Source organism: Poecile atricapillus, chromosome 1 (assembly GCF_030490865.1).
Source record: "Poecile atricapillus isolate bPoeAtr1 chromosome 1, bPoeAtr1.hap1, whole genome shotgun sequence".
NCBI lineage: Eukaryota > Metazoa > Chordata > Aves > Passeriformes > Paridae > Poecile > Poecile atricapillus.
Window position 1 is genome coordinate 115,795,401 of NC_081249.1, and position 12,096 is coordinate 115,807,496.

A 12,096-nucleotide genomic window follows, 5' to 3' on the forward strand; every position below is an offset into this window, starting at 1 on the left:
GAACTCTGCTGGAGCTGTGCTGGCAGTGTGTGCACCTCTCCACTCACCACCTCCAGTCTCTGCTTTAAAAAACACCACAAAAGATAGATTTCTTCTCTAATTTCTGCTTATTTATGGCTTCCACTAAAACCCCATGAAGCCACACTTCCTTGTGTGCACAACAAGAACAGGTGAATCGATAACCTAATTCAACCAAAATACAGAGCCTGCACACAGCTGAACAAGCTATTTTCTGAATTCCCACATTTCCCCTTCTCTCTGACACACTCAGAGCCTGGATGTCCTCAGTCCCTGAGCAGCCCAAGAAGGCTCCTTTGCTGGTTATGGCATTTACCTGGAATATTTGGTGGACAGAGGGTTGGTGCTCTGTCTGCATTAGGCAAGCACTCCCTGGGTAAATTAAATATGGCTCTTGCAAAGTGCCATCTGTTTTATGCACAAATCCTGCAATTTATCCTGCACACTGTTCAGTCTGATACTGCCTTTTGTATGAGGTCGAGTTGTTTTGCTTAACCCTCAGTTTGTGCTAATACACCAGGAATGAACACAGATTTTACTGCTAGGCAAACTCACCCCTCACAAAGTACAACCCTGCTAACCTTAAATTACCTACTCCTTTCTTCACACCCCCAAAATACATTTGAGGAAGTGTACTGTATATTTAATCAGGTTTAAGGCTCTCACAGAGCATCTTGTAGAGACAATGTGACAGACAACGAAAAGAATCATTAATTCAGTTCCTCCAGAAGGTTGAAAAACCAGGTGTCACCATGGAGTACATTCCTGGTACAGTAATAGATGTGAGAATAGAAAACTTCAGCTCCTGACTGTGCTCCTTCGAGGAACCTGGCAGGTAGGCTGGAGCCCACTCCCTGCTAAGAAAAGGCAGGATTAGCTCTGCTCCCACTTCCACGGGAGAAGCAGCAGTGGCAGATCCCCCAGGTGTCCCCGTGTGGCTGAGCAGCAGGGAGGGACTGGCTTTAGAAAACAGTGAGGCTAATTAATTGGAAAATGAAATGCATTTAATGGCCATGAAATGAAATAATAGCTTGAGAGGGGGAAATGCAGAGTGAAAGCAAGCACAGGATTCGGTGCAGTTCCTGCTAATGCACTTGCCCATCATTCCATTTCCAACCCGCCTCGAAGGCAGACTGACAATGGATCTAAATGAGGCAGGGAGATTTTACAAGTTGAACAAATGCAAGTTAGAGCTGGGATGTGATTCAAGCCAGGAACAGAGCACCCAAAAGAGATTTTCAGACATAAGAGAGAGTATTTTTATCCAGTCTCTGTCAGCTTGCCATATATAATTTGGCCACTGATACTTTTTTGGATTCATTTCGTGGTTCACGACCCACAGCTGAAAGTGCACAGCTGCAAAGGACAAGGCTCAGGCTCCTGATCTGGAATGGATAATTAGAGATGGAAGTGTCTTTATCTCCCATTGTCCAACCATATCTGAGTTTGGCTGAAGAACAAATGTTATACAGGGAAGGCTGGGCAGGAGATGTACAAGAATATTTGAGGCTGATTTCCCTAGTTTACATTCATCTGAATTCCACTGTTAGTAAAAGCTATTATTATTTAAATAGGACATTTGTATCAGGTGCATAATTATTTACATAATTACATGCAAAGTTATTTAAATAGCAATGTGCAGTGAAACCTCATCCCAGTTTCCTGTGGGCAGGCACACAGAGATGTTGCCTTTACCTCTCTCTCCTAGGCTGCTTCTCTCTTTCAGGTCACTTGCTCTGTGGGAAGCTTTGCCAGCTGCTTCAGGGGTGTCCCAGCCTGAAATCCATCCTTGGTCCAAGCAGGCTTTTATTGCCCTGCTCCTGGGAGCTGCTGGGAGCTGCTTTCCTGTGTCTGCTGTGCTGCAAACATTCAGCAGAGGAGCCCTGGAAACTCTTATTTACACTGACAGGAGCATCCAGGGAATTAAAGCTTGGGAGTTATTGATGCTTTGGGATGTCCAGCATGATTCTCAGCATTCCTCTTGCTTTTGCTCTGACTTGATTCCACCTCCTGTTTTCCTGTATCAGACCATTAAACCATCTTTTAGTGTGAATTTTGCTTAGCAGCCATATTTCCCTTAAATTGTTATTGCAAAGCCTGTTTGATCCACAAATAAAAGGCCCCTATTTGGTATCTAATGTACATGTCACAGGCATGCCAAAGTGCTAAATAGCTGATAGCTAAATATCATCCTCAATGACTGAGAGAGGGGAGGACAACCAGTTAAGGCTGTTCTGTTCAGGTGCTTTGTTTCTGTTTGTTGGTGGATTTTGGGCTTTTGCTTCTTTATTTGGGCATTTTCTGTGCCTTGTCTCAGGGTGCTTTTATTTTAAAGAACAAACCTGCATCATGGCTTCTGCAATGATGACCATCCCCAGCTCTGTGTGCGTCCTGCCAGCTCTATTCACAGACATTGATCAATATTCTCCTAAAATCTCCCATCCAGGGAGCTTTCAGAGGCAAACCCTCCTGTCAGGCTGTTCTCCTCGGGTCTCTGCTTACCTTCAGCACTGCAGCTGCAGCAGCAAAAGCTGGGAGATGCTTCCCAGACACGCAGGCTGCCCTTGGCTCTCCCTTGTCTGGCTGCCCCGTGTCAGGGACCTCTCAGTTCTCCTGTCTCAGGTTGCAATCCAAGCTGGAAAATCCAAACTTCAGTCTGGGCATTTGGATCCCCATGTAAAGTGATGAGAACCTGCTTTCACCCTAAAGCACCACCATGGACTGACTGCAGACATCCTGCAATGGACCAAAGGTGTTTGGGCATCTCTTGGGCTCAGACCACATTTCTTTAACCTGGCAGCTGCTCTGAGCCCCTCAGGGTCATAACTGGGCTGTTTCAGAGCAGTTTCAGCTCAAAGGAGATCTGCACCATAAAAATCCCACAAATTTGGCACCTCCTTTGCAAAACCACAGAAATCCAGGCTCCAGGGCGGGGGACTGAGTCCAGCCAAGTCAGCTGGGAAGCGCAGCACACAAAGTTCCCCTGGCTGCAGCCCTGTATTGTTATCTGTGCATAAACAGGGAAGGAACAGCGGCCTCCAGCTTATTCTACAGGTAATAAAAGCGCTCCAAGAAACAGAATAGAAGACGATTAATAAAACCAGAAATAAAAAAGGCAATTTTGATGTGTAAATCCAGTGGAGCATTTCAATGAAATAGTTGCCTTCTGGCTTGACTTTTAGCGGCTGGAAAAGGATCAGTTGCTGGCGATTAACACTGAGCTGGTTTTATTATCTGCTGCAGCTCAGAAAGTTCGGGGGTTTCTTTCTCCCTTGCTTTTTCTTTCTTTTTTTTTGTTTATGTGAGGAATTGCCATAGCAAATCACTCAGCTCATGTTCAGAGGCTTCTGCTAGGAAAGGGAATTTTGGCCAGCCAAATCCCACTTTTCCCCCCTGCCTTTCAAACAGCTATTCAGGCACTCCAAAAACTGTCCTAAAAGGGTATAAATAACAGATCCTTACATTGCTGGGATCAGGACTGAGCAGGAGTTAACCTTGGTTTGTGTTTCTGTCGTGGCAATGAATTCCTCAGCAGTTTCCCAGTTTATAATTCCTCCTCACAAGATCCCAGAGAGGGCAGAATTCTCCCATCCTGGCGAGAGCATGTGGGGAGGTGAGGACAAGTGGAGGAAGGCTGCAGGGAGGCTGTGGAGCAGCCAGCTGGTACCCACACATCCTCGGGGGTATGAAAGCACTGCCACTGATTTTGTAAGCATTCCCAGTGATTTTGTAAGCATTCCCACTGATTTTGTAAGCATTCCCAGTGATTTTTGTAAGCATTCCCGCTGATTTTGGGGAGGGCTGAGGGAGTAAAGCACATTCATCAGGAACTGTCCTGCAGCACAAGGGCTGGGAAGGAAAACCTTGTCCTCCTCTGCCCGAGGTGGCCAGCAGTGTCCATTTAAACCTCCAGAAGACCAATCCAGCCCAAAGTTTCTTCCATCCCAGCTGTTTTGGCACCCTCCTGCTGGCCCACGTTCCCCAGGGGAATAAAAGGCACTTAGAGAACTTCCTTTTTTCTGTTTTCCTCTACCCCTGAGCCCTCACCAGGGTCCCGTTCTCACCTGGCAGCAGAATACAAAAACCTGCCCCTAAACACTTCTCCCTACAAACCGTGTTGTCTGCTAATAAATTCCTTTTTGACACTTCCAGACTGCAGACTAAAATGTTTTCAAAATCAGCATCTTGTTATCTCTAGTAATTTTTCTTGTCCTGGAAGTTTTGCAATCTTTAATCTCTTTCCTGAGCAGAGGTGATAAAAACATCATTTAAATACAACAGGATATTTTTGGCTCCTAAAGAAAAATGTAGGGTTTATTGCAATCAAGCTCTCATGGCCTGTGATGTGTTTAACCCTTGCTTTTCAAGGTCACTGCAGCACGCTGGGAGCTTTCAGAATAAAGTACCTTCACCTTTCCATCTCTTTCACAGATTCTCTCCATGGGAATGATGACAGAATACTACCACTACTTTTTTACAACACTGGTAAGGAATGCCATGAACATCTGGGGGGGGAATTTCCTCTGTTTCCCCTTTTTCTAGGAGATATTTGTTGCCATTAGTCAAGGAAACCCCTGGAGAATGGGTGCTAACGGTCCTTAGGAATATCAGGACACACAATTTCTCAAGAAAGCTGTTTGGCCCCATTTCTGGGGCCGGCTAACGCTTTAATGCAGTGAAAATTAATTGCAGTATGCTGGTTAATGGGAAACCATTAGTACAGATGAACCAGAGTGAAACAAAATAAAGAACCAATGGCTTTGCACTGTGGGCACTGTTCTTCATCACTGTTTAATAGTTTCATTTACTTATAAAACCACCAAATCACAAATGGATGAAAGCACTCAAGAAATTTTATATTAGAAGCAAACCCCTATGTTTTCTTTGATGGTACAAGCAGAACTCGGGAGGTTCCCACATGGTTCAGTCACCCCAAATGCCCATTCTTTTCCTGTCCTGTAAATGTCAAGAGCACATGGAGCCTGCATGCACTGACATATCCATCCCTCAGCCTGGCAGAGGTGCCTGGGGAGGCAGGCAGGGGAAAATGGGATTCCTGAGCAGCCAAAGCACAGTGCTCGCCGCGTCTCTCGGAATTTTCCTCCCCCAAGCTCAGAAGGAAGCTTGACGCTGGCCAGCTAATTCCTCATGTCGGCCTGTCAGAGCTGCAGCACTGCTGGAAATTAAAATGTGCAGGTTGCTTGCAAAGCAGTTCTGCCATGGGGAACTGATCTTCTCATTCCCAGAAGCAGATGTGTGCTATGTCACCCATCTCACGCAGCCTGGGCTCGGTCAGGTTTCAAATGCAAGCCAGGGTGGGCACAGGGAGAAAGCCCCACAATTTCCTCTACCAATGGTTTTGTCTGTGTTCTTGCCGGTGCTTTAGGACCTGTTTGCACTGGACCTGGAGCCCTACAGGTACAGTGGGGTGAACATGACGGGCTTTCGGCTGCTCAACATCGAGAACCCACACGTGTCATCCGTGGTGGACAAGTGGTCCATGGAGCGGCTGCAGGCGCCACCCAGGCCCGAGTCGGGGCTCCGCGATGGCACCATGACGGTAAGTGAGCTGCCACGGTGCCATCCTTCACCCCAGAAAACAAAAATGCTGCCTTGCTTCTCCCACCGCGGGAAACGCACCAGGAAATGGAGCTTCCCAAGCAGTGAGGGATTTATAACCTGCAGGGGCAGATTCCACACCTGGGGGAAGGGAGCAGCATTTTTAAATGGGTAAAGTGCCCTTTCGCTTCACTTCCATCTCTACAGAAACTTTTGAGAGGTAATTTAAAGATAGACACACGGTATCATCGAGCCAGAGAACCAGGATTCCTCCTCTGCACTCCCCCAAGTAGGAAAGGAAAGGAGCAATTACATGGACAACATGACCCGGTTCAGTTTGGCAGGGTGAAGGGTTGCCATCTCTTTGCAGCATGAGATAATGTATCTCATGGACTGAGCGGAGCTCACAGCAATAAGAAATAGACTTTATTGCAGATGATTGCAGGGAAAATTTGGAAATGTCTTAACATCCTGAGGAGAAACGCATTAAGTGTGCTTTCCCTGGCACCGCACACGCTGGTGCTGCTTTGGGCAGTGGCACTGTGCTCACTCATTCCCAAAGCAGGGAGAAAGCTGTTCCTGGGAATTCCTGATGGTAATTTGCACAGAAATCAAACAAATACAACACCGGGAAAAGCAAAGTTCTCACCACCCTTCTGCTCTCCTTGGTGTCCCTGACTCTTGTCCTCTCCTTTGCACCTTCATAAGCTCAGTGCTCTCGATGCTCGGTACAGCACTGGGGGAAGCCTCTCCCTCCTTGCTGGGATCATTTCAGTATTCCCGGCAGGTTCCAGTTCTGATGTTTGATGGAGAGCTGCTCCACTGCTGCGCTTCACTTGACAAAAGGCTGCGACAGGCGGCACAGAGCACGGAGATCGGGACTGTACATCTTGTTATTAACTCCAGATTTAGCCCTTCTGCTTCATGCTCTGCTGTTTGGCCTGAGAGCAGCCTGTGGGAAGTCAGCAGGGCACACGCAACACAGTTCTGAGTTCACGTCCTGCTGGATGCCCAAACTGCACCCAGAGGCAGAGCTGGCCTAATGAGATCTCTGGCTTCCTTTGCAGTGCTTTAAGCAGCACACAAAAAATCAGAAAAACAAGTTGCATGACTGACTCTGAGTCTGTTTCTCCTGACATAAAAGCACAGAAATCAGGGTGAGGTGATGGACTTTGGGAAATGAGGTGACTTGTTGCACCCTGAGACCCTAAAGAGAGCCACAGTGAGGGGAGGTGACAAGCCAAGGCAGGTGACACAGGCGCCCCCGCTGCTGCATGAAGGAGGGAGAAGTGACAAGGGGCACAAGGACAGGACTGAGCAGCCAGGCCTGGCAGTGCTGAAGACACTGGGGACACACCGTGTGGCCAGGGCAAAGCATCGGCACTCCCACACAGGACAGAGTGGGGGCAGAGGAGATTCCCACCGAGCATCTCCTCCCAGGGTCTCTGGGCCTGGGACACAGGCAGAGCCAGTAAAATCCAATCCTGAGGGCCCACTCCAGTGCAAAAAATGAGCTCTGCTGACATTGATGGGAATATTTCCATCGATTTTGAGGGATTTGGGGTCGGCCCTTGATTCCCTGAGTGTGCTTGGAACAACTGCCTGTTGTGAGAACAGCTGGTATTGTCTCCTCCTGCTTGACTCATCACTTACAATGTTTCCTGATCTCACAGTTTGCTCCCATTGTGGAGCATTATTTTGGGCTGATTCTGACAAGCACATCAAGACCAATTCTTTTTCTTCACTATCTTAAGATTAGTTCTTAAATTCAGATACATTTGAGCAAACCCCTCCAATACTGATAACACCAATGCTGTTGTAATTTACTCAAGTAAACAGCACAGACAAAGAATCAAATGTATTAATTTCCCAGAGGAATTGCATGGAAAAGAAATAGAAAACTGATCAGCTCTGTAGTTCCTATAAAGGAGTCCAGTTTCACAACTGCAAAATTACTGCCTTTTTTCCCCCAGGCCCCTGCTTAATTATTCATTAGGTTTACCTGAAAGGTAATTTGTGCAGCATCATTAAGGGAGACCAGCCATTCCCACCTCACTGTGAGAGCACTGAAGGCCAGTGCAGGTGAAGGTGAGACTTTCCTGAGGAGACAAAGTGGGACAGAGTGTGTGATCTCAGTTGGAGGCCATGCCTTTAAACTGACAAACCCACTCTCAAAGGAAGCACAGGTGCACAAAGAGAACCCAGTAATTCTGGTATCTGAATCTGTGGGGTAGTATTCAAGGATCCAAGGGCTGTGGTGGGAAGTTAGATGTGTGAGTCCAACTTAATCTTCCCGAAACACACCTCCAAAGGACACATCCCCTCTCTCTAGGACACCACTGCAAATATCTGTGCCAAAAGCTTGGATCCTCATGGGCAGCAGGCCCTTGGATACAGCAGATACCTGGGCAGTGGGATGTCTTCCAGGTGATCTGTGGGATTGGCTTCCCTGGAAAGCAGGGCCAGCCTCACCTGTTGGGAAGGAAACAATCCCACAAGTGCCATGAGAAGAGTGGCTCATACACCTGTCACTTCTTAAAAGCCCTCTCCAGCCTGCCTGGAGCCCCTGACCTCCATCTCCCCATAGCTACCCGGTGAAATTGCTGAAAACACCCCAAAATTACTGTGAAGGGCTGGATTTTGCTGCTCCTCAGGGCTGTGTGGATGGCCCAGGAGAGGCTTTTCCCCGCGAGGAGCGCGGGCAGGGCTGGCAGCGGGCGCTAAGGCAGGGCTGTGTTTCCACAGACGGAGGCAGCGCTGATGTACGACGCCGTGTACATGGTGGCAGTGGCCTCCCAGAGAGCCGCCCAGATGACCGTCAGCTCCCTGCAGTGCCACCGCCACAAGCCCTGGCGCTTTGGGCCCAGGTTCATGAACCTCATCAAAGAGGCAAGTGCAGAACCTCACCTGGGCTCGGTGGCATCCTTCCTCTCCTCTTGTCCTGCTTCCTGTCCTGGTCCTTGCTGCTCTCCTGTTCCTGGCACTCACAGGGGAAATTCTCTCTCCCCTTCCTGGCAAAACCCCTGATTTACAGGCACAAGGCTCTGACCTCCATTCTGGTCTTACCCAGCTGCTAAACCCTGGGTGTGGCAAAGTCTCAGACTAAAACCCTGTAAGACCGCCCAGGTTTTTTTATTCGGTTAATGTTTGCTGTGGATGTTGATGATTTCTAAAACAACGAGGTAACTACAGCAATTGTTCTGGAAATTGAGAGAAAAGTGAGTCTGTAGCTCTGTCCTTGCTTCACCCCATAATTCCAATTGTTCTGCAGATTGTTTGATCAGTGATCAATATCCAGAAAACATTGCAGCCAGTATTTCTAAAGAAGGACATTGCTTCCTGAAAGCAAAGACGGAATTTCCTTCTAAAGAAGGAAATTGCTTCATGACTGAGCTTGATCCAGAGATATCCTAAAAATATGCATTTTGGTTGAAATGCCTCGACTCTTTCAGAAGTCCTGGTTTTATTTTGATTTTGAAATGGAAACCTTTCCTTTAGGGAAGTGTGGAAAAGAAAATTGGAAATTACATGGAGCGTCCCACTTACGTTTTACCTTTTCCCCACCTCAGTCTCTGCATTTGAAAAATAATTATAACAAAATTGAAAGTTAACTAAAGAGTTTGTATCAGTGAATGCTCCTGCAGTGATACCCTACTTATTTTGGGGGCTGCTGAGTATAAAACTAAGGGGTCCTGAAGCCTAAACCAGAATACTTTGCCCAGGAGTATCAGATGTACCCCAGCAGATCAATTCAAACCTGAGCTGTGACACAGCTCTCATTTATCATGGACAAGCAGCTTCTCTTTCATGGAGTGAGATATGGGAGCTAATTACAGATGGCCTTGCAAATAGAGTTTCTCGTGGTCAGTAAAACACTGATTTAAATACTCTGAGAGTCTTATCTTCCTGTGTCTGATGTAGGCAAAAAAAGAAGGTGGTTGTTGAAAGCAGAGGATAAGGTTTAATAAGACCATATTGCATTTCCTGTAAAGCCTAAAATACAAGTTGGAAGCAAATACCAAATACATTTGGACCTCCCTAGATCATGTTAGGGCCTGGTTTGTTCAACGGGGATTGTTCAACCTTTATAATTAGGAATCAGTGAATCAGTGTAGAAAATAAAGTGGAAGAGGCAGAGGTATAGCTTGGGCTCACATAGGTGGAATTTAATTTTCCCGTTTTGTTATGTGGTACTGACATTCTGTGAAGGCATTTCACAGGCTGATCTAAAGACAAATATTCAGTACTCCAGTCTAAATAAACCAGTTTCAGACAAAGAATTTGCCTGCAGGGATTCCTGCAGATGCTGGAGTTAACAAGTGCTTCGTGGGCTCCCTGGTGAGTTTTTGCATTTTATTTTGGTGGTGAAAAGAACTGAGGTCACCTCATTTGCTTTGTGGGCCTTTACTATGAAATGTCTGGGATCAAGGCTCTGCAACAGCCCATTAAGGAGTTTTTAATGAAAAGTAAATCCTGGTCAGAAGCTGCATCTCTCAGTGACCCAGAGCCATTCACCGCTGAAGGATGTTCTGATCTTTGAGCCCTTCTGGAGGCATTTGCAGGGGGTGCCCCTTACCCCTGCTCAGAGGGAAAAGGAGCTTCTTGTCTGTCTGCAGAGGGGGAGCAGGGACAGAAAGGATGATCCTACCTTTTCTGAAGGAAAAATGGGGGTAAACGTGAAATATGTTTATAATTGAGTGGTCAAGTTCTGCTCATGTTCCCTCTAAATCATAAGGCCCCAGATGAAGATTGTTTTTCAATTACCATGGAAACCAGTGTGAGCTCCCCTTGTTCAAATCCAGCCACAATTAAAAGAACAACTGCAGAGAGAAGGATAGAGATGCAGATTGGATTCTGAGTGACTGCTAAATGCCCTCAGGCAGAATCACAGAGAAAAATCTCAGAGTCTGAAAGAGATCTGAAGAGATTTCAGTTCCTGCTGTGTTTCTGAGGAGATCCATGCCAAGCACTGAGACCAGGAGTGAGAGCCGTCCATCTGCATTCTCTGCTGGAAGGAGAAGGAGCTGGAGGTTTTTCATTACAGTAAAAGTAGAAATTTAAATTATGACAGAAGGGAAAGCAATCCATCTGCAGAGGTAACCATCCATTTGTTCTGTTTGTGATTGGCAGCATCTCCAAACACAGGAGCACAAAGAATCTTGGAAGAGAATAGAACATTTCTATTGTTTAATGGTCTTTGATTGCTCCCAGAGTTAGCATATCAGAGTGTTTTCGTGGGACTCCAACCCTGCAGAGTGGAACAAATCAAAAGGAGAGAGCAGTACAAGACCCTGCTGGCAAAAGAGCCAGGAAATCCCCACCTCCCCTGCTCTCTGAGAGAGGAGCTGTGGGGCAGCACTGAAATCTGTGCAATGGCTGGGAAAAGATGACATTTTGCTCCAAAACACAAAATAAAATCTCTTCTGCTGCATTTTTTTTCTTTGCATTTTAGCACTGAGCCACTGACAGGGTCTGTGGGTGCTAGCTGGATTTATTCTCTGGGCTCTGGTGCTGCAATATTCACTTACATCAAATTGAAACAGTTGTCTACTTCGGTAGGGCTTCTCTCACCAGATAGTTTAATATTAACACTTGATCTGCTCTCACTAAAACAAGCTTTTTTCTTTGTTTCACTCTTTATAACCTTTTCTTCTAGTCCACAATGTGCATTTCTGCTATGAGCCTATTACTGGCTGTTACTTTGACCTGAAAACTCTTAATTAGGAGAGCAAACAAAACAACTGCCTGACCTGCATCCCGTGGTGCTTTATTAGGAAATAAAGCTCAGCTTCCCAAGAAGACAATGAGGCTGAGGGTAATGTCAATAGGCATTCTTATTCTGAAATCAAATTTCAAGTGGAAAAACACTTACTTATGGAATTATCTATGCCCAGATTGCAAAGCAAGAAGGATTGCACGCTGAGAATAAATACATATTGAATTGATGAAAATTGATAAAAAATTACCTGCAGGGTACTGATACTGTGATATCCAAAATCAAAACAAGCTGTTTGACAAAAAGATTACATAATTTTTCTTCCATTCTGTTTTCAGCTCATTAAATGTTACCTGGGCAGTAGATTTGTTCATAAAAAAACAAACAAGAACCATTATAAAGTGACTTTATCTGAATATATGGAGGATGTTTTGATACTTGCTACACAAAACTTTTTTCAGGATGTATTTAATACACCCAGGCTTACTCAAACATAATGCACAGGTTACATTTGCCATGTTCACAGTCCAATATAATCCCACCCCTCTGGCCTTGGAAAATGCGCCTTTCTGCTTCTCACTGTATTTCTATTCCCGTGCTGCTCAGTGAAAGCCCAGGACTTTTCCTGGAGCTCTTCCAAGTAAAGAGGCTGTGGAACATCATAATTCTCAGTTTATCTCCACAGATAAATCCCTATGCTGGCAAGTGCTGAAATTCTCTTTATTCCATCAGTTATGCCAGATTTGGAGCAGGGTAATGGCAAAGTCATACTCGAACTCACTGCATTCCATAATCCTGGGGGA

The 12,096-nt window shown here is 46.0% G+C and overlaps 1 protein-coding gene across 1 annotated transcript in view; it reads left to right on the top strand.

Annotated features, from left to right (window-relative positions):
- The window catches only part of LOC131582114 (glutamate receptor ionotropic, kainate 1), a 105,329-nt gene that overhangs the window by 60,063 nt on the left and 33,170 nt on the right, over positions 1 to 12,096 (top strand). The window contains exons 5-7 of the mRNA XM_058844986.1: positions 4,450 to 4,503; positions 5,405 to 5,578; positions 8,323 to 8,466. Of these exons, the coding sequence (XP_058700969.1) occupies positions 4,450 to 4,503; positions 5,405 to 5,578; positions 8,323 to 8,466 (372 nt within the window). The remainder of the gene's footprint in view (positions 1 to 4,449; positions 4,504 to 5,404; positions 5,579 to 8,322; positions 8,467 to 12,096) is intronic.